At 40.5% G+C, this 22018-nt stretch overlaps 2 protein-coding genes and 2 long non-coding RNA genes across 7 annotated transcripts in view; 3 read left to right on the top strand and 1 right to left on the bottom strand.

Moving 5' to 3' along the window:
* Positions 1-19886, bottom strand: part of enpp2 (ectonucleotide pyrophosphatase/phosphodiesterase 2) — a 76578-nt gene extending 56692 nt beyond the window's left edge. For all 4 annotated transcript variants that reach the window (XM_086310211.1, XM_086310210.1, XM_086310209.1 and 1 more), the window contains exons 1-2: positions 19784-19886; positions 19003-19108 (exon numbers count right to left, since the gene is read on the bottom strand). In XM_086310211.1, the coding sequence (XP_086166337.1) occupies positions 19003-19108; positions 19784-19801 (124 nt within the window). In that variant the 5' untranslated portion in view covers positions 19802-19886. The remainder of the gene's footprint in view (positions 1-19002; positions 19109-19783) is intronic.
* Positions 1841-9367, top strand: LOC147318321 (uncharacterized). Its single transcript, XR_015131438.1, has 5 exons — positions 1841-1880; positions 2077-2164; positions 3852-3916; positions 7500-7587; positions 9274-9367. It is a non-coding gene; the product is annotated as an uncharacterized LOC147318321 (long non-coding RNA).
* Positions 5232-7218, top strand: LOC147318322 (homeodomain-interacting protein kinase 1-like). Its single transcript, XM_086310115.1, has 2 exons — positions 5232-7006; positions 7212-7218. The coding sequence occupies exons 1-2, from the start codon at positions 5535-5537 to the stop codon at positions 7216-7218; spliced, it is 1479 nt and encodes a 492-aa protein (XP_086166241.1). The 5' UTR covers positions 5232-5534.
* On the top strand, positions 13159-13835 carry LOC147318323 (uncharacterized). Its single transcript, XR_015131439.1, has 3 exons — positions 13159-13383; positions 13502-13611; positions 13745-13835. It is a non-coding gene; the product is annotated as an uncharacterized LOC147318323 (long non-coding RNA).
* Positions 19887-22018: the final 2132 nt, after the last annotated feature.

A 22018-nucleotide genomic window follows, 5' to 3' on the forward strand; every position in this document is an offset into this window, starting at 1 on the left:
TACTTTTATTTTTTAAAACCCTTTTCTCTCTCTCTCTCTCTATCTATATATATATAGATATAACAAAAAAATACAACTCTGTCATATATACCCTGTATATAGTTTTAAAAATTAATTTCAATTGAAGGTAAATGTACCATACTGGTGCAGATACATTATCCCAAATTTTATTAATATCTGTCAGACATTTTATTTTACTTTAGTCAGCAATGATGCTAACATGTCTATTTCAGGCTATATTGGTAGCTGAGAGACAGATACTCTTTCTGGACTCACTTCGCCCTGATGGTTTTGGAGATGATCTCTACCGAGCCATATTTAGGTTGACACTAAAGAAATGAAAAATTGTTCTGGCCTTGTTCAATGGCCAAGTGTGTTCTTTGGCTAGGTCGTCTAAAAGCAGCCTCGGTTTCAGGCTTAAAAGTTCAGGAGGGAACCTCGTTCTTAGGCTACTTCATGATAGGGATGCACCGATACTGGTATCCAGGCCCATACGGTTCAAATGAAATCGTATCCATATCTTTTGTTAACCAATACCATGAACAGATACTTGAAATGTGAAAATCGGTAAAAGTTTCACAGAAAATGTTTATTTTTCATCCAAATTTAGAATTTTTGGGTCATTTCTATTAATATACATAAAAAAAATCTTATTCACCGTTATTATTTGTAAAAAACACACAAAAAACCTGCCTTCCGATTCACTACATTTTCTGTGTGGTAGAAGTATCAGCACTGGTACTTGGTATCGCCAAAAACTCAGATCCAAGGATCTGACGGTTTGAAAAACGTATTGTTGCATCCCTACTTCATGAATTTTTGTATTAATGGCAAACATTTGATTTGAGTGTTATGTGTATTCTCTACAATGCCAGGAGAGTAGCAGCCTCTATTGACTCTGGATCCTGGATGGAGAAAACAGGAAGAGACCTTGAGGTATGTTTTTAATGCGAAAGTTTGAAAGCTCATCAGGTACAAAATAATGTGATTAAAAAACTAGCAGGTGCATGTCAGCTCTCTTCATTTAAGGACACATTTTTCTTTTTACAGTTCTTTCCTCAGCAGTTCAATGGAAATTGCTGCGGCATCTTTATGCTGATGGTGAGAATTTTTCTTTTCCTGCCATTACTTCAATATAACATTTAAACATGTTAAAGGTTTCTTTTACTTTACAGTATGCTCTCTGCATCAGCACCTCACCTCCACTATCGTTCACAGAGGACATGCCAGCAATTTGCCTGTGGTGGTGTATTCAGCTGATGGAGAGATTCTGCATTGAGGGGTATGGCTAGTATTATAGACAAACTGGCACCATCACAATCACAGTTTTCAAAGTTAGTATTAATTGCAGTTTTGGCTCCGGCAACACATCAGGTCAAGCAAATGTTTGTGAAAGTGGCTTAATGTAGTCACTTATAAACCCTGTGACTGAACACACAGAAGAGAGCAGCAGTACACAACGAGAGTCCATTCTGACTGGCATTGCTTCTTTTACGGCTTGGACAGAGATTCGCCTTCTGGACAGAAGAAGCAGCCCTTCTCCTGGGAACTCTCCAGCCTGTCTTTAGGGCAGGGGCGGAGCGTGGGGGTGGCTTACTGGGCTTAAGCCCGGGTTGTTTTGTCAGAAGCCCGGGGTCTTTTGGAGTGTAATTTTTTCATAGTTAGATGCCTGGCTGACATGTGTATAAAACAAAAAGTACACACAATATTCGAAGCACATAGTGCACACTGTGGGAATTTACAACTGTGCGTGAATCCCCCCTGATATTGGTATGATCCGAGCTCAGACACTAAGCGACTAAGCGGGGCAGCTGCCGCCTGTGAGTGCGCTGTTGGAGAAACGGAGCCAGCCATACTAAGGAGAGCTTAAGTTTGAGCAGGTACCAAAGCAAATCATTCGTACTGTACAAATAATGTAAATATGACGGTGCATCACGAAAGATATCAAACTGATCACTTGACCCATGTTACGTTACTCACTCTTCAAGTGAATCAACAAATGGCGAAATGAAAAGCCGAACAAATGCTATTTTTTTTTATAGTCTTAGCTTACGTGTGTTTATTTCATATTTTCAGTTCTTACCCTCCCCGACTAAATCGGTTTCAGTTATGTACTGAAATATAAGAATGGACATTAGAGGCTTCTTTCAAAGAAAAAACTCAGGTAAATGTTATTTTATATATTATGCTTTGTATGTTGTTCAGTATATTTCTATGCAAAACAAGGCTATGTCCACACGTACCCGGGTATTTTTGAAAACACAGATTTTTCTACGCGTTTGCACCTTTCGTCCACACGTAAACGGCGTTTTTGGTCACTGAAAACGGAGATTTTTAAAAACTCCGGGCAGGGTGGATATTTTCTAAAACTCCGTTTTTGCATTTACGTGTGGACAGAAAAACGGAGAAAACGCAGCGTCAAAGATGTGCGCCTTTTTTGACGTCACACTGTGCGCCACGTTATTGTTTTGGTGAAATGAATTCCTACAATACTGTTACTGTTAATTGTACTCTCTGTGTAGCCGGTCTGGCCTTAAACTCTTATTGCCGTTAGTTCTCTGCGTTGTGTTGTGCAAATGACCAGAGGAGTCAGCTCTCACTTTGCCAGCTGGGTGGATTTATTCTCCCAGAACTGTTTAAAATAAAAACAAAACAGTACAGCAACTTCACTTTACTGGACTTCTGCATGAACACCTCTCCTCAGCGGGGCCTCTAGGCGACTGAGGAAAATAGCGCGCAGCTACAGGAAGTGACTTCGTGGGAAGTCAAAGGTCACACAAACAAAATAAAAGCTCCCAAAATATAAATACAGAAAATAAACATATTTAAATAAATACATAACCAATACTGACAAAGCAAGATAACACTGCAGGATGGATCTTTGGTGAAATATAAATTATTTTTTAATACACCCGTTACATCTGCAGTGTTTAAATGCTTACATACACACACAGTTACTGTCCCTCCACACATACGACTCGGTTCTGCTTCTATGCCCCAGCTTTGTTTACTTTTTCCCGCCGAGGCTTCTAGACTTCTGATTGGCCAACATTTCTACACGGTTAGGAATATAGCGCCACCTGCTGCTTTGGCATGTTCATAGCAGCGTTTTCCTTCATTTCTGCCTTTACGTGTGGACGGGATTATTTTTTAAAACGAAAACGGAAAATCTCCGTTTTCAAAAATACCCGTGTACGTGTGGACGTAGCCCAAGAGGGATTTCAGTACACAGCAGGATATTCACATTTGTAACCAGATATTTACACTTTAGGGAGAAAACATAAAACATTTTTACTGTACAACATCAATTTAGAGTAAACTTTTGTTTTAGATAAATATTGAAATATATTTTGAATTAGTTAAATGTCAGAATAAAGAGAGACAGAGCTTTCTGTTTTTTATCACTTTCATCAAATTTAGGAGTACATGTACACTAAATTTATTGTTAATTAATAAGAAAACTCCAGACGATTCCATTCTGAGCTGAAGAAGCTTCTGATAGGTTAGTAGAGTCCATGTGAGTAAACTGGTGGCACAGCTGTGGATGCATATAAGGTAAAACACAGAGCCTGTTTCTGTGACATGGGAACATCAAGAGATGTCAACAAAACACCAGGAGAAGAATTGTGGAGCTCCATAAGTGTGGCTCAGTTTGAATACAATTTGGTGCCATTTACAATTAAGAAATACAGATAGTTTCTCTCTTTACTCTGAAAGTTAACAAATATGTTTTTTATATTTATCAATCTAAAAAAAATAAACATTTAGTCTGATTTGATGTTACAATTAAAAAAGTGTTTGTGTTTTTATCTGAAGAGTTTGTAAATATCTGTATATTTGATGATTGTCAGCACAAAGAGAGAGAGGAACAGAGAGGGATGGAGAATGAGGACAGAACAGAGATGAACAAGAGCAGGTGAGACACACATGTTAGTCAAATGGTCGTTTGCCAAAAGTATCACCGTATCACAGGTCCTCATGTATCTCGTACCTAGTGTTTCTTTTTAGGTTTGTTATTTTTCAAATTCTATATTTATTAAGTTATGCAGCTTGTTTGCACAACAAGGCTAAATAATTATATAAACTTTTCTCAATCTAAATATTGTACTTTGGTAGAATTAAAAAATAAGTGTTGTGCAGGTCTATGATGATTTTTAGTGCTACTATCATCTAGTTCTGATTCTGGTTCTGTCTTGGTTAAGTCCTCAGTAGTCCTGATTTTGAACTGTTGTAGTCCTGTTTTAATTCCGGATCAGTTCTGGGTTTGGTTGAATTGGGGTTTAGTCCTCGTGTCTTGATGCAGCCCCGACTTTGTTCTGCCTCGCTGCTTAATTAAAAAACTAGTTTAAGGTGTCCTGCATGTGTGACATATATTTTTCCCTATATGAAGTCATTCTTTTTTGAACAAAACTCAAAACAGAGCCAATTAATCTTTCAGTCATTTCTAACCCCCCCCCCCCCAAAAAAAATTTCCACATGCATACTACTCTTCAGGGCTAAGCCCCGGGTGGTTGAAATGTCTGGCTCCGCCTCTGCTTGTAGTACTCACCGTACTATAAGTACCGAGCTCGTACTCCGAAGCATGCGGTCGCTGGATTGGGACACAGCCTGAGAGCTCCTCGATCCCGGATCGTGAGACTGCCCTTCAGTTGTCCAGCTTGCTACAGTGAAGTTAATTGTACCAACGGCTGCCTCTGTTATTTCCCGGCAGGCGTACGGAAGAAGACACGGCACGGGAGTCAGGGGCGCGCACGGAGATTTATTGCGTAATATTTACATCACTGTAAATAAACGCAACTGCATTCATCGCACACAGTCCCGCGTTTTGGGCCCTATTTCCCCCACATCGCCACGGTCTGCCAGCGCAACCGTGACAGATAACTTCAAAGTCCTGCAAATGTAAAACTTTAAAAAGATCACAGCAGCTGAGGACATGTCGCTGTTGTATCGGGATTGTTTAACATTATTTAAAAGTAGGAATTTCAAAAATATCAACAAAGGGAAATTTCACACAGAAAAAGGGTAAAAAAAAAGCTATAAATCAACAACTTTGAAATAACCATGGTGGCGTTTGGAGTACACATTGCTGAGTTTACAAGGTGCACCTAAAGGTATCAAGAATTTCCTACCGTCGTCCGCACTTTCAAACGTACACCGCCATGTAGAGCCAGGGGGGATTCTTATTAAAAGGTACAGCTGTCCGCGTTGGACACCTCCGGGATGGACTTTTCCAGAAATGACAGCGTGTCTGATCCCATTGCGACAGGCTGTCCACTCCAGATGTGGACTGCCAGTCAAGCAGTTTATCTTCCTAACCAGAGACCTTTGCATTCTTAAGCTCTTAACCGCTGCTCCGGATCAAAGCATTACGCTCTGTTGCGTCACTCGGTGACATCACAGTGAGCGAACGCTGCCTTTGATCCAAAAGGTATAAATAGCCTGCTACACCCGCCTACTGACAGAACCTGCCAGCTTCATACTGCGGTCACATTGTTTTTGCCCAGGTGTAAAACTTTAGATATATTTGTGAAAAAATGGTTTCGGATTCGTCTTCGTCGTTTTATGACAGTGATGAGGGTTTACAAAGGAACGCCCTCATTCAAAGTAAAACATGTAAATACATGGTATATAAGCTCCTCGGACAAGGAAGCTTTGGGAGAGTGGTGGAATGTGTAAAATTAGACACTTTTGAAAGGGTAGCAGTCAAGGCAGCTAAAAGGGAATACAACAAGTTTGCTTGGAAAGAGGCCGCTGCTGTAAAAGAACTGAGTGTTCTGGATAGGGATCGGTGCAATTTGGTAAAGTACTACGAAGTTTTCGAGTACAAACATCGCACCTTCATTTCAATGGAAATGCTAGACATTAGTCTGCATGATTTCGTGACTAAAAGGTCTCGCGGTCCACTGGCTCTCTGTGATATTCGGGTCATTTTAAAGCAGATGTTTGTGGCTCTTACCGCTCTGAAGAGCAGAGGTATGATGCATGCAGACATCAAACCTGATAATATCATGCTTGTAAATCAGTCTCAACAGCCATATAAAGTTAAACTTATTGATTTTGGTTTTGCCACAAGTCCTGCAAAAATTCCACCTGGCACTATTATTCAGGCCCTTAGTTACAGGGCCCCTGAGGTCATGTTGGGCATACCGGTGACTGAATCAGCAGACATGTGGACTCTCGGTTGTGTCGCAGCTTTTCTATACTTGGGCCACCACCTGTTTTTCAACAGGTGTGAATATCAAATGATGCAAGGTTTTGTTCACATGCTTGGTCAGCCTAGTAAACGCATGTTACAGGAAGGGAAGTACAGTACGAAATATTTCTGGATGAGGAAAGGGATAATAGAACGCACATGGGTACTGAAGACACCAGCTCAGTATTCAGCATCTACAGGCACTGTGATCAAACAAAGTACAACAATCACAGACAAATATGCATGCATAGATGATTTAGCCAAACACCACCCACAGCCAAACACAGAATCCAAAGTGAAAGACACAGCGGCATTTTTAAGCCTGCTCAAATGGATGCTGTGTGTGGATCCTGTAAAAAGAATCACACCTGTTGAGGGTCTGGGACATCGTTTCATTACAATGAAACATCTTCCTGAGGACCCTGCAGTAGATTGCTACACCAAGTCATCCTGCACGAGCATGGAAGTGTGCCCACTCCTCAGTCTAGAAAATGAAATCGAAAGCTTTGTTACCACCAGTGAAATCAAAAGGAACAGCCAACAGAGCGGTGGGAGATCTAGACGGGCTTCCACTTTTAACAACTGTGTGAATGCAGCTAAAATCCAAAGAAACCGACAGAGAAGAGCAGCTGCACGCAAAAAGAATCTGCCTGCATTTCGCAGGTGGGCATGGCAAGAAGAAGATGACAAGTCTTGTAGTCTGGGTGTCAAAGAAAAGCCTGGGATGACCCAGATACAGCTGGTAGGATCTTCCTCTGAATCCAGTGATTTAGATTCTAGCACAGAAAGTACAGACAGCAGCAGGGGCGGAGCGTGGGGGTGGCTTACTGGGCTTAAGCCCGGGTTGTTTTGTCAGAAGCCCGGGGTCTTTTGGAGTGTAATTTTTTCATAGTTAGATGCCTGGCTGACAACTGTATAAAACAAAAAGTACACACAATATTCGAAGCACATAGTGCACACTGTGGGAATTTACGACTGTGCGTGAATCCCCCCTGATATTGGTATGATCCGAGCTCAGACACTAAGCGACTAAGCGGGGCAGCTGCTGCCTGTGAGTGCGCTGTTGGAGAAACGGAGCCAGCCATACTAAGGAGAGCTTAAGTTTGAGCAGGTACCAAAGCAAATCATTCGTACTGTACAAATAATGTAAATATGACGGTGCATCACGAAAGATATCAAACTGATCACTTGACCCATGTTACGTTACTCGCTCTTCAAGTGAATCAACAAATGGCGAAATGAAAAGCCGAACAAATGCTATTTTTTTTATAGTCTTAGCTTACGTGTGTTTATTTCATATTTTCAGTTCTTACCCTCCCCGACTAAATCGGTTTCAGTTATGTACTGAAATATAAGAATGGACATTAGAGGCTTCTTTCAAAGAAAAAACTCAGGTAAATGTTATTTTATATATTATGCTTTGTATGTTGTTCAGTATATTTCTATGCAAAACAAGGCTATGTCCACACGTACCCGGGTATTTTTGAAAACACAGATTTTTCTACGCGTTTGCACCTTTCGTCCACACGTAAACGGCGTTTTTGGTCACTGAAAACGGAGATTTTTAAAAACTCCGGGCAGGGTGGATATTTTCTAAAACTCCGTTTTTGCATTTACGTGTGGACAGAAAAACGGAGAAAACGCAGCGTCAAAGATGTGTGCCTTTTTTGACGTCACACTGTGCGCCACGTTATTGTTTTGGTGAAATGAATTCCTACAATACTGTTACTGTTAATTGTACTCTCTGTGTAGCCGGTCTGGCCTTAAACTCTTATTGCCGTTAGTTCTCTGCGTTGTGTTGTGCAAATGACCAGAGGAGTCAGCTCTCACTTTGCCAGCTGGGTGGATTTATTCTCCCAGAACTGTTTAAAATAAAAACAAAACAGTACAGCAACTTCACTTTACTGGACTTCTGCATGAACACCTCTCCTCAGCGGGGCCTCTAGGCGACTGAGGAAAATAGCGCGCAGCTACAGGAAGTGACTTCGTGGGAAGTCAAAGGTCACACAAACAAAATAAAAGCTCCCAAAATATAAATACAGAAAATAAACATATTTAAATAAATACATAACCAATACTGACAAAGCAAGATAACACTGCAGGATGGATCTTTGGTGAAATATAAATTATTTTTTAATACACCCGTTACATCTGCAGTGTTTAAATGCTTACATATACACACAGTTACTGTCCCTCCACACATACGACTCGGTTCTGCTTCTATGCCCCAGCTTTGTTTACTTTTTCCCGCCGAGGCTTCTAGACTTCTGATTGGCCAACATTTCTACACGGTTAGGAATATAGCGCCACCTGCTGCTTTGGCATGTTCATAGCAGCGTTTTCCTTCATTTCTGCCTTTATGTGTGGACGAGATTATTTTTTAAAACGAAAACGGAAAATCTCCGTTTTCAAAAATACCCGTGTACGTGTGGACGTAGCCCAAGAGGGATTTCAGTACACAGCAGGATATTCACATTTGTAACCAGATATTTACACTTTAGGGAGAAAACATAAAACATTTTTACTGTACAACATCAATTTAGAGTAAACTTTTGTTTTAGATAAATATTGAAATATCTTTTGAATTAGTTAAATGTCAGAATAAAGAGAGACAGAGCTTTCTGTTTTTTATCACTTTCATCAAATTTAGGAGTACATGTACACTAAATTTATTGTTAATTAATAAGAAACTCCAGACGATTCCATTCTGAGCTGAAGAAGCTTCTGATAGGTTAGTAGAGTCCATGTGAGTAAACTGGTGGCACAGCTGTGGATGCATATAAGGCAAAACACAGAGCCTGTTTCTGTGACATGGGAACATCAAGAGATGTCAACCAAAACACCAGGAAAAGAATTGTGGAGCTGCATAAGTGTGGCTCAGTTTGAATACAATTTGGTGCCATTTACAATTAAGAAATACAGATAGTTTCTCTCTTTACTCTGAAAGTTAACAAATATGTTTTTTATATTTATCAATCTAAAAAAATAAACATTTAGTCTGATTTGATGTTACAATTAAAAAAGTGTTTGTGTTTTTATCTGAAGAGTTTGTAAATATCTGTATATTTGATGATTGTCAGCACAAAGAGAGAGAGGAACAGAGGGAGATGGAGAATGAGGACAGAACAGAGATGAACAAGAGCAGGTGAGACACACATGTTAGTTAGTGATGGGATTTCCGGCTCTTTTTAGAGATCCGGCTCTTTCGGTTCGGCTCACTAAAAAGAGCCGGCTCTTTCGGCTCCGAACCGGCTCTTCAGGTTGTTTTGTTGCTTTAATTAATTTATTATTAACAATAATATAAAATTATGCACAAAAGGAATTACTAACATAAAAACAAGTGGTTTTATTTATATATGTTTATATATAAATATATGCGGTGGCCCCTAGAGACAAAACACGTACAAACTCCAAAACACATTTCTAGCATGAACTGAACTTCCAAAGCAGAGCTACTAGATCACTTAAATTACACAATTGAAAGCATGTGTGTATTGTTTGTGTATTTATACACAGGCACTCATATATATATTCAAATAATTTAAAAAAAAGTTCATTTACCTGTTATTACCACACACCAAATCCGGTCGTTGGTACTTGCTGGCTTGTGTAGCCACAAGATAACAAAGGCTGAACACTGCGCCCAGCATCCTGGAGCACTTCTGTTGTCTTTTGTACGTGTTTTGAGTTTTTATGTGCTTCTGAGTTTTTATATGCTTCTGAGTTTTTACGTGCTTCGGAGTTTGTACGTGTTTTTACGTGTTTTGGAGTTTGTACATGCTTCAGAGTTCGTACGTGATTTGAAGTTTGTATGTGCTTTGTCTCTAGGGGCCACCGTAAATATACTTTTATTTATTCACTCCACATAAAATGTAATAAATAAATCATATAATACAAAAATCAACTATTCACATTTCAAGTTTTAACTATTTAAATTTTCAGCTTTTTCCTTTCACAAATTTAAAGTGAAAAGAACACAAAACACTGCAAACCACAACACAATTAAATATAAATTATAATATGAAAACTAAAAGAACATGCATATTCTCTGTCATATGGACCTGCATGAATAAACTTTCTCAATCCTTTATCATCTGCAACCGAAAATAGTTGTGGATGATTACTATACCTTTCTAATGTTGTTGTCCCTGCCTCTCTTTCTCTCCCTCTGGCTCTGTTCCTGTGCTACTGAGTGTAACTACCGCCCCTCCCCCCTCTGCCCAGCGTAAAGCACAAGGCTCGCGTGCAGAGTGAAGCGGAAAAAAGTGCGAGAGAGGCTGAGAGAAAGAAAAAAAAAACCCACGTGACGGCTCGCGTCGTTCACGTCAAAGAGCCGGCTCTAAGAGCCATTTCGTTCGCGAACGACCCATCACTAATTAGTTAAATGGTCGTTTGCCAAAAGTATCACCGTATCACAGGTCCTCATGTGTCTCGTACCTAGTGTTTCTTTTTAGGTTTGTTATTTTTCAAATTCTATATTTATTAAGTTATGCAGCTTGTTTGCACAACAAGGCTAAATAATTATATAAACTTTTCTCAATCTAAATATTGTACTTTGGTAGAATTAAAAAATAAGTGTTGTGCAGGTCTATGATGATTTTTAGTGCTACTATCATCTAGTTCTGATTCTGGTTCTGTCTTGGTTAAGTCCTCAGTAGTCCTGATTTTGAACTGTTGTAGTCCTGTTTTAATTCCGGATCAGTTCTGGGTTTGGTTGAATTGGGGTTTAGTCCTCGTGTCTTGATACAGCCCCGACTTTGTTCTGCCTTGCTGCTTAATTAAAAAACTAGTTTAAGGTGTCCTGCACATGTGACATATATTTTTCCCTATATGAAGTCATTCTTTTTTGACAAAACTCAAAAGGCCCTCCAAGGTATGGAGGCCTATCTCCCCCTACCACCACTTCCCCTGCCAGTGGCGGACCCCCTCAGACATCGGTGCGTTGGTGGTTCTTTGTGTCCGGGGATGGGCGTCCAGGTACACACCGGCTCACTCCTTGGCGGCCGCTTATCGGGGCCTGGAGCCTGGGGCTCGCTCGGGCCACTTCGGAGGTGGGGTGCCCCCGGCCTCTCGGCCTGGGGCTCGGTCACTCAGGCACGGCTGGCTGCCGGTGGAGCTCACGGGCGCGTCACTGCAACTCCCCCTGGCTTCTGCTCCGCGGCTGCTGAGTGAGCCCTCATCTGGGACTCTCCTCAGCTCTTTCTGGGACAGTGGCGCGGCTGCCCCTCTGTTGGTCTTCCTTGGTCTCTTGTGTTCTGGGGGCCTCTGGATGTCTGGAGTTTTGATCTCCTCCATACCTGCTTCATGCCCTGGAGGACAGGGCTGTGGCCCCCCCACACCCTCTAGCAGATCATTACATGAAGGAACCTTTTAAAAAACAAAAAACAAGCGCGTCCATGCTCACAGGTGTACACACGGGTGATCACACCCACAAACTACACCCTTTTTGGCTCCTACCTCAAAGCACACTGTGTTCTGTTGATCTTATGTGCTGCACAATAATGTTTAATATTTAGTATTTACTGTCATATTCCCATATATCATTGTGATGTTGTTTATTCTATTACTCTTGTTCTCTTCTGCTTGTTTTCTTTTTTCTTTCTCAGCAGGTGATCCAGGTGATTGATATATGCATTTTTTTTTCTCTGCCCGTTCTGTTGGTTTTTGCCCTTCTCCCCCGTCCCTCTTCTCAGCTGTTTCTCTTTCCCTCTTTCTTTCTCCCCTTCTTTCCCCCAGTCAAGTCTGTCCCGTATTCAGTAAGTGAAAATAAAATAAACAATAAAAGGTGAATCAAATGGACCATTACGGCAAGGCTGGGATGGTCAGTTTGGTAAAGTAAATCCGTTGGGCATCTTTCTTTGCATTTAGACAATAATTCTGATGCAAAAGAGCCAAACGGGACAGGCCAAAAAAACAAAAAAAAACAAAACTCAAAACAGAGCCAATTAATCTTTCAGTCATTTCTACTCCCCCCCCCCCTAAAAAAAAAATAATCCCACATGCATACTACCCTTCAGGGCTAAGCCCCGGGTGTTTCAAATGTCTGGCTCCGCCTCTGCTTTAGGGTACCAAAGGCGACCTCCTCCAAGCCTTCACCAAGTCTAATTAGACAGGTGAGAGAGGACAACAATGAGAAAACCATTTGTAGAATATAACCACAGAACTGTTGAGACTATTCATCACAATGCAGGTTTACATACATGGTGGTAATCTTCATTTCCATGTAATGTGATAATCATGTTTTCCATTAAAGGCTGAGGCTGACAGGTGCCCTATACTGGATCTCTTTATTTTCCCTTTTATTTAAATTGTTGATGTAACTGAATTAGTAATTATAATCACAGGCAGCACCATCAGGGCAGAAAGAGGCATTATTCAGTAGTGATATCGATTCATTAAAATCCTGAATCGATTTTTTTATATAAATGTATTTTGCCCAAAATTCCAGAATCTCAGGTGAAACGTCACAAAATTTTGACAACCACCAAACATTTAAAACCGTAAATGAGAGCAGGTACACGGCTTCTGCACAAAGACGTAAACACAGAGCGCGGACCCGCAGATCAGAATCAGTGACACGTCGCCTTTCTCACCCGACGGCACGGACACGGTCGGGGCTGAAAGCCGACAGCTCGCTGACTCTGATGTTTCATAAGTTGATTAATGATTTTCTTTTGTTTTTGATGTGCTGCAGAATATTTTTATAAAATCCAGAATAGGAAAACCACCTTCATGTTTTTCTGTGTTTATCTTCAGCTGCTTTGACACAAAGGCCTCTGCTGTGACGCTCACACCTTTGATAAAGTCTTGCGAGTGTTAGCTTCCTTTTTATAGATACAAAAAGATGTAAATGTACTGATCTGAATTATAATATTTCTGACTGTCTGAGGCAAAATTTCCCAGATTCGAATCGAATCGATTCTAGAAATCAGTGACGATACCCAGCCCTAAATGTAATGTATGTTCAGTCCTCATATTTCTGAAACTTGGTGGACAGATTTTGTATTTTCATTATTGTTGCCTGACCCATATTTTACAGTTACCAGCATGTGTCCTCATCGACATATTGGAAGAGGTTGTTCTACACGAAGGGGACACAGCCTTCAAACTGGCTCTGGCGTGCTCCATGTTCAGAGACCTTGTGTCTACTGAATATTTCAGAAGACGGGCACACTTCAGGGGGCTTCACAGTAAGGGCTTCAGTAAATTATGAAATTATATGTACATTTTTTTTTGCTGTTGTCACATGTTTTTCACTGGCAGAATGTAAATGTTTGTGTTTTTGTTTTTTGCTTGTGCTTTACACAGGCATCTGCACATGGAGCAGCTTCTCGGAAAAGTACAGAGAACAGTACTTTAACATGTACACAACTGAGATCTGCCTTCAATGGCGAGATCAGTACAAACACTGCCCCGAGGTATACAACACTGTATAATCTTATATTGCTGTCATTACAAACAATGAACATCTCACTGGTGCATGACATGATGAAAACCATACCTTGGAGCCAATTCTTCTCTCTGTTTGATTTTTGTTTTTTTGTATTACAGGATATGTTGGCACAGGTAAAAGAGGACAACCACGGGCATTTTATTCGGTGGCCCCTAGAGACAAAGCACGTACAAACTCCAAAGCACATTCCTAGAGTTAACTGAACTTCCAAACAGAGCTATCTAGATCACTTAAATTACACAATTGAAAGCATGTGTGTATTGTTTGTGTATTTATACACAAGCACTCAAATAATTTAAAAAAAAGTTCATTTACCTGTTACTACCACACACCAAATCAGGTCGTTGGTACTTGCTGGCTTGTGTAGCCACTAGGTAACAAAAGCTCAACACTGCGCCCAGCATCCTGGAGCACTTCTGTTGTGTTTTGTACGTGTTTTGGAGTTTTTACGTGTTTTGGAGTTTTTACGTGTTTTGAAGTTTGTACGTGCTTCGTCTGTAGGGGCCATCGTAAATATACTTTTATTTATTCACTCCACATAAAATGTAATAAATAAATCATATAATACAAAAACCAGCTATTCACATTTCAACTTTTAACTATTTAAAACTATTTAAACTATTTTTCTGCTTTTTCGTTTTAAACAAATTTAAAGTGAAACACAAAACACTGCAAACCACAACACAATTAAATATAAATTATAATATGAAAACAAAAAGAAGACATATTCTCTGTCATATGGGCCTGCATGAATAAACTTTCTGAATCCTTTATCATCTGCAACTGAAAATAGTTTTGATTTGATTTGATTTTATTGATTAGCATTCAAATATCTCAGTGAAGACAGAACAAAGATCTACCACAAAGCAAGAAAGCACGAGACAAGGCTAATCAAAAGGTATTGGCTGAAGCATTTGCTTATTACGCCAACCCTTTTAACAAAAGATCTTTTTGCATGCAGCTCCTGTACACAGGGCTCGAAGCAAATAATAAAACAAAACAAAAACAAAACAAACAAACAAACAAACAAGAAAAACAAAAAAACTTTCCACCTTAGATAAGTAACTACATCAAAGCAAAAGAATCAAGAGTTTGGTTTTTTGTTGTTTGTTTTTTGTGGACGATTACTATACCTTTCTAATGTGACGTTGTTGTCCTTGGCTCTCTTTGTCTCGTCTGTGCTACTGTCAGTGTAACTACCCCCTAACCCTCTGCCCAGGGCAAAGCAGGGTTTTAATAGTTTTGCAATTTTCATTAGTTTTTATTTTTATTTAGTTTTGACTTCAGATTTTCAATTTTATATCAGTTTTAATTAGTTTTTACCAGTTGTTTGCTAGTTTAGTTTTTATTTTTTTGAAAATCCTTAGTTTCAGTTTAGTTTTGATTAGTTTCAGTTATAGTTTTAATTGTGTTTGCAATAATTAAGTGTAACAAAATCCCAGTTTCATCATATCAGTCATTCTCTTCTGCTTATCCTTGGGTATGTTGCTATTCCAGCTACCATACCCTGCACCCTGCACAGGTCGCCTGTCTGTCGCAGGGCTAACACGCAGAGACAGACAACTCACATTCCCACCTATGGGTTCTTTAAATAAATAAATAAATAAATAAAGGCAGATGAACAACCATTGATACCAGGCAACTATAAAATGTATGTCTTGGCCCCAATGAGACTATTAACTCTTGCAGCACCGGGTGTTCGTAATTTTGGTTCAAGTGAATTGATAAACTTTGTGAAGGCAATTGACTCACACAGTTATGTAGATATCCCTGTCCTGTTGTCTCGGGATGCATCACGCTGCCTTGCCTGGGTTAGCTTCTGTTTTCTGGGATGAGGGTTGAGTGTGCTCCCTTACCTTCTCAAGGTAAGCTAGGTTAGCCTTCTTGTGCGAGCTTTTCAAGTGCACTTTAAGGTTTGTGGGATTTTTCCCCTTTAGAAATGTCCCTCATAATTTGTCTCTTTCCACTACAAGACACTTGCTTTATCCAAAACACAGTCATATTCAAAGTAATCCCAAATTGGACTCTGGCGCTTTCTCCCGACTTTTCCTGACATGATTCTGCGTGAGGACGGAGCAGCAACACAGACGACTCGACTAACGTACTGCCACCTGCTGGCATAATGAGACACAGCAAGAAAAAAATCTGGAAACTAAACTTCATTTTCACCCTTAACTATTGTATGACACGCAGACATCAATGAAACTAAACACATTTTTGCTATAAATTCAGTTAATTTTAGTTAGTTTTGTGAGCACACATTACAGTTTTAGTTAGTTTTCCTTTTTTTGTTTTTATTTTTATTTCCGTTAACTAAAATGTTTTTTCACTTCTAGTTTTCATTATTTCGTTAGTTTTTGTTAACGATAATAACCTTGGCACACAGCACAAGGCTCGCACGCGGAGTGAAGCGGGAAAAAAGTGCGAGAGAGAGGGTGAGAGAAAGAAAAAAAAAAAAAAACAACCCACGGCTCGCGATAAGGAGCCGGCTCACGTTGTTCACGTCAGAGATCCGGCTCTAAGAGCCATTTCGTTCGCGACCGACACATCACTACAGGAAACTAAACAGCAGTGACGTTTGTAGGGTTACTGAAGTTGGGCTAGCTGGTATATAATGATGTGCTATGTGATCGCTAGCGACACAGCTATGTTAGCATAGCATAAACAGTGAAGCTGGAGGACGAACGCTAACACTTTTCCACTCAATAAAAGTTAACGTGAAGGTTCCTCATGGTTAGGGACAAATGCAATCGCATGGCAGGATGCTGTAAACGGACCAAACTTCAGTCAGGAGAACAACTGAGATAATCCATCCACAATACGAGGTTAGTCATTAATATACTGCAACAACATGGGAATAGAGCAGCTGTGAGAGAATACAGCATTAATGAATCAATGGTACAGAAGTGGAGGAAGCAAGAAGAATGAGTTTAATAAAGTTTGATTTATCTGACTGCTTTGTTTTGCTTAATGTGCCTTATAATCCCGTGCACCTTATAGATAAGATAAGATACCTTTATTAGTCCCACGAGTGGGAAATTTCATTATGGTCCGAAAAATACGTATTTGACTTTTTTATTTGGCACACTGCAGTTTAATGTTGCAAAGCACCTCTTTTTAACTTCAGTGGATATTATACATGGTTATACTCAGGACATGTCAGCCCATTTCTACTGGAAATGCCTTTTGGTTAAACTTTCAGCAAGGAATTTGCATTTGCACTGTTACATTTTTATATAGCTTTAATGCACATAAAAAACAGCTGCTTGTTTAAGTGAAAATAAATGGATGATGATGATAGAGTTGTGTTTTGTCTCGCGTCAATTATATCGTCAGTTATATCGTTATCGCAAATTTTCAAATATATATCGTGATAAATATTTTTGACCATATCGCCCTGCTCTAATTCAGAATGAGAGATTCTGAAGTGTGATGGAAAAACTGGTAATTACAAGAATGGAAAGGCAAATAGAGATCACAAAACGTCCACAGTTCCTTCCAGATCCAGATGAACACAGTGAACAAATTCAGTTTTTAATTTCTTCACAACATGCAGCCAATACACACACAGAAATCCCAGAAACGGCTGCAGCCGTCGCAGACTGCGACAGTCTACGGTGCAGTGCAGCAGAAGTCTGTGTTTGAGAATCTGGGACTGAAATGAGCTCTGAAGCTCTTAATGTTGACTTAATGCAGAGCAGCACAAACACACTCCCTCCCTCACCACCTCACAGGGTCACACTGATCGTTGTAACAACCACCAACACACGCTCAGTCCGTCCATTTCATATGCACCGGCAGACACAACCCACTCAGGCTGCTTTCGTTTAGTGTTTGGAGATGTCACTCCTGTCGATGGCTGGGCGACTCATTGCACCTGAGACTCACACAGATTTACAGTGTTTCAACAAAACAGAAAAAAAACAACCTTGTGTCTTGGACGTGGAGCAGAAAGTTAGGTATGTCCTCCCTACACGTGGCCAAGACATATTCAAGCATATCCAAAACACACTTCACATTCCCCGTGCTGAGCCACTCTGGCAGCTAAATGAAAGCGTCTAATGCTGTTTCTCGTGTTTGTGCTGCTGGACTTGAGTAAAACTGGGTTGTTTCACATGAGCTTGATGCTCCAAAGTAACACACTGCAGTTCTTCTCAGTTGCCGTACACCAGAAAACTGATTTTTCTATTAAGAAATCTTTCTTGTAAAAGACAAACTGTGAGAAAAATGTCACAACCTGCCTTGAAATTGCCCATTTTGTCAAAACACCTTCAGCAATCTTAAAGAAAATCACTTCAATAAGCAGCAACTACAGCAATGAAGAAGAAATTTGGCTTTTGGCATTTTAACTTGATAAAGAAATAAAAACTTTGCTGATCTATTTGGTCTTTGACTTTCTGTTTGTGTAATAAATACTACCACACATAAAGTTCTCGCATTAGGTCTGAGTCGAGTTTTGGCAGCTGCCATGTCTTTTCTGCTAAAGTTAGAAGTGATCATGTTTGAAGAGCACAGTTATGAAAGCTCAGCTGTTGCAACTTGACTTCTGTTTCAAAAAATCTGTAGACGTACGGAGTTTGTTTCAAAAAAGTTAAAAATGGACATCAGTGACTTGACCCTGCATTCTATCTGAAGGCCACCAGATGGCGATAGCCATGATAGCAAAAAGGCTCGTGGTCCTATGGAAGATTGTGGGCAGACAGCTTTTTTAGTTGACCTCTGTAAACACTTTACTGCTGAGTTTATGGTCTCAGTCACTGGTTTCAGTTTGCACTGAATGACGAATAAAGTCTGTTTCATAAATCTGGATCACGCTGTTTTAAAACTGACGAGCTCACCGGACAACAAGGAGTCACACCCTTCCCATCACATCTGATTTTTTTTATACCAAGACAGTAACAGTGAAAATGCTTCATGACGAGACTTCACAGACATGTCAACAGTAGCTACATCCATCTTTTTATACAGTCGGCCGCCTTATGTTTAAACCTTCTGTGTGCGTGGAGTGGCCAACCAGAACAAAGTGGGCTTAAAGGGAGGTTACCTAAAGCAGCTTGTTTCATAACAGAGTAAATTGAGGCAGATAAATCTGGATTAATTTGACCTACAATAATAAATATTTTGGATAAAATATGGAGGTGGGACCTATATCAGAATAGGTCCCCGTTAAACATGAAAATCTAATTTTCTGTTTGTCAAAATGACTTCATTTTGATACCACCAACCACTAAGTATCATAAAACACCATAACTTGGGAAAACAAAACTCATATCTACATGCATGAGTTCTTATTTTTATAGCACCATACAGTCCACACAGACATCAGCGGTCGGTGTAGTTACAGCAGCGTACTCACTTTCTGTCCTGGCCGAGGTCCCGTCTTCTCCTGAGCGTTTGGGCCGATCATACACAAAACCCCAACACATGTCAGCCCCGCACAGGACTGACAGGGTCCACACAAGCTGAGGACACAAAGTACCGACATCAGTCATTCATACAGTCTACAGGCTGCATCTTCCAGTGGTGCTCAAGCTGGGATTTAAGAGTTACTCTTCTGCTACAGATATTCATGGCAGCCTACATTCACACTCCACCTGCAGTGCTCCGCCTGAGATCTTAGTGAAAGGGTCATGAGGTTTATTCATCAGCGAGCAAACACAGTGCAGTGGAACAGCAACATGTCACGTATTTGACTTCAAGCACTTTTCATTTGCAAACCCCGTTTTCACCATTGACTGACTTGTTTGCACTGGCTGCTCATAAACGAGCTTCAGAAGTTTGTGATGCATGAAAGCTTTATTTGAGCTGGTGTAACACAAACTGCAGGTTTCCCCCGTGACCTGCGAACACCGCGGGGTGCTGAGCTCAAAGTGGAGAGAGACCACCCCTCAGCTGCATCACAATCGCCTGATAGTTTGACAGATCTGTGACCTTTCGGAAATGACAGAAGAGTCCACAATTGTTCTGCAAATGCTCATCAGCAGGGAGGACACCGGGGTGTAGAGGTTCCACGCAGAATAACGCAAACTACCAAGAAACACGCGGTCTAACGCGTCACTGCACGGGGATTTACGCACAAAACATGCAGATTTTTCGGAAGTCAGCTGCAGTTAAAACTCTTGCACATGGACTCTTACCAGTTTGTGCAGCAACATGTTCCTCTGTGCGTCCTCGGTGTTGCACCGCGCTGTAGGTCCGTGAGTGACTGATGCTGACTCTCCACACCGAAGGACCACCGGAGAGGAGGACCGTTGAAGAGGAACAGCAGCGAGGGAGGGGGAGGTGACTGAAAGGAGCGGACAGGATTCTGATTGGTGCAGCTGTGGAGGAGGGCTCCGGGCTGAGACAGGAAACGTCTCCACAGCCACTGAGCTGCGGTTAGCTCCGACTGAGAGTATTTACTCACAGGACAGTTATTTTTATTTTTTACAGTGTATCAATAATCTCTATCTCTTGGCTGCCGACACTCGTCTATAGCCAAACCGCTTCTGTAAAAGTGAAACTTGACTAAAGTTCGGGCCCTGAAACTGATGCTGGGTCAGTTCCAAGATTTTTACTTGAAATTAGAAATGAATAAAATATACGCCGAAGCCTAAATTTAACCAAAAGTTCATTTATTAATTAATTTATGTTGTCGCGGTTCGAATTTTGAGGAAGAGACATACGACTGAAAGTCCATAGTGGGTCAACACAAATGATTTTATTAAAACACATACATGTGGTGAAAATGGGGTCTGCAAAACATCAGGCTCCATCTCCCGCCTGACAATAGGTGGGTGTGATATTTATACTTATGATGACCAGTAACTCCGTCACCGCAGATGAAAAACAACATGCCTGTTCCAGTAATTCTATGTCAGATATTCTTAAACAGAACAGTTCCTCTCTCAGTTCCTCCACCGCCGCCCAGATGCATCCTGTTATTACACTTTTCTAGACTTAGACAACACTTGCAATCAGTTTACCCAGACAGGCTATGTGTCTGTGTCGTTAACACCTGAAAGGCCCTGGGGACCTTTTGTGGCTTTTGCATTTTTCGATTCCAAGCCATTTGCACTGTGTTTAATTGAATATAGCCAAATTCTCCAAAAAAAAGTTTGGTATAATTTTATTTCAAAATTCAAGTCTGACTTCCTTAAGCCCTTAAAAAATGCACCCTCTAAAGGCCCTAATGGACCAAAACGTCCACCCCCCAAAAAGTGCAATAAAAAGATTATATATTCATATTTTTTTCCACTTTAAATTGGTCAGTCTTTTAAAACTACTTCTCCCTGAAATATTCATATAAAGTTTTAATTACATTTTCGTTGTTTTAACCCTTTAAATCCCAGGTTTATTACATGAGCGCCCTGTTTTTTTAGGCCCAAAAAACAAAAAAACTTAATATTTTCAAAAAAAACCATTTGAAGTAATATTCGTTTGTTATTATAATTAGGCCTTTGGATGGACTAAAGATTGGCACCAACAGTCATTTCGATCGCCTTTTATTTTTTTTGCAGGAGCGCATTTCATAAAATGCACACACTATCGGTCCTAATCGACCACACCCAAAAAAGTGCTATAAAAATTTTATATATTAATATTTTATTCCACTTTAAATTAGCCAATCTTTTAGACCTACTTCTCCTTGAAATATTCATGTCAAGTTTTAATTACATTTCGCGGATTTTAACCCTTTATATCCCGGTTTCGTCACATGAGCGCACTGCTTTTTTTGCCCCAAAAAACATAAAACTTGAATATTTTCCAAAAAAAACATTTGAGGTAATATTCAATTGTTATTATAATTAGGCCTTTAGATGGACTAAAGATTGGCACCAACAGTCATTTCGATCGCCTTTTATTTATTTTTTTCAGGACCAGAAAATGGTCTCCAGACGGCAAATGCTCCTCCTCTAGGCCGAAAAAAGTGCATGTTCCCGGGGTAAGTCGCGACGATGACCGGGGCACGATGACCGGGGACTCCTTTTTCCAGCACACACGTTCGATACCACGTGACAAAAAATACGTCATTTCCTGTTGACTAAAAAAAAAAAAGCACCCTCTCATGGTCCTAGGGACCGAAAATGGTCCCGCCAGATCAGCGGGCGAAGCCGCTGCTGCACGCCGGAAATGAGGCTTCGTTTCCCGCAGGTCTGTTACGGCAGCCCGCTGTTTTCCAGCCCGGGGTCAAATGTGGAGCAAGGGCGCCACCCGGTGGACAAATAAAAAAATTACAACTCTAAGGCCAATAGACCAAAACGAGACGGAGACATAAGTAATCACCAGGACATTAACGGTAATAATTCTGCAGTGAAAAATAGCGTTTATAATGGAAGTCAATGGGACGAAAACGTCCACTAGGGCTCTAAGAGGATGTGCTTAGCCACTGA

This window comes from Aulonocara sp. 'chitande type north' Nkhata Bay, linkage group LG11 (assembly GCF_057382095.1).
Source record: "Aulonocara sp. 'chitande type north' Nkhata Bay isolate Kocher_YH1m ecotype deep benthic linkage group LG11, A_spYH_male_GT1.1, whole genome shotgun sequence".
NCBI lineage: Eukaryota > Metazoa > Chordata > Actinopteri > Cichliformes > Cichlidae > Aulonocara > Aulonocara sp. 'chitande type north' Nkhata Bay.

Excerpts from the sequence above, each read along its gene's own strand:
- LOC147318322 (XM_086310115.1), top strand. The coding sequence starts at position 5,535 with ATGGTTTCGGATTCGTCTTCGTCGTTTTATGACAGTGATGAGGGTTTA.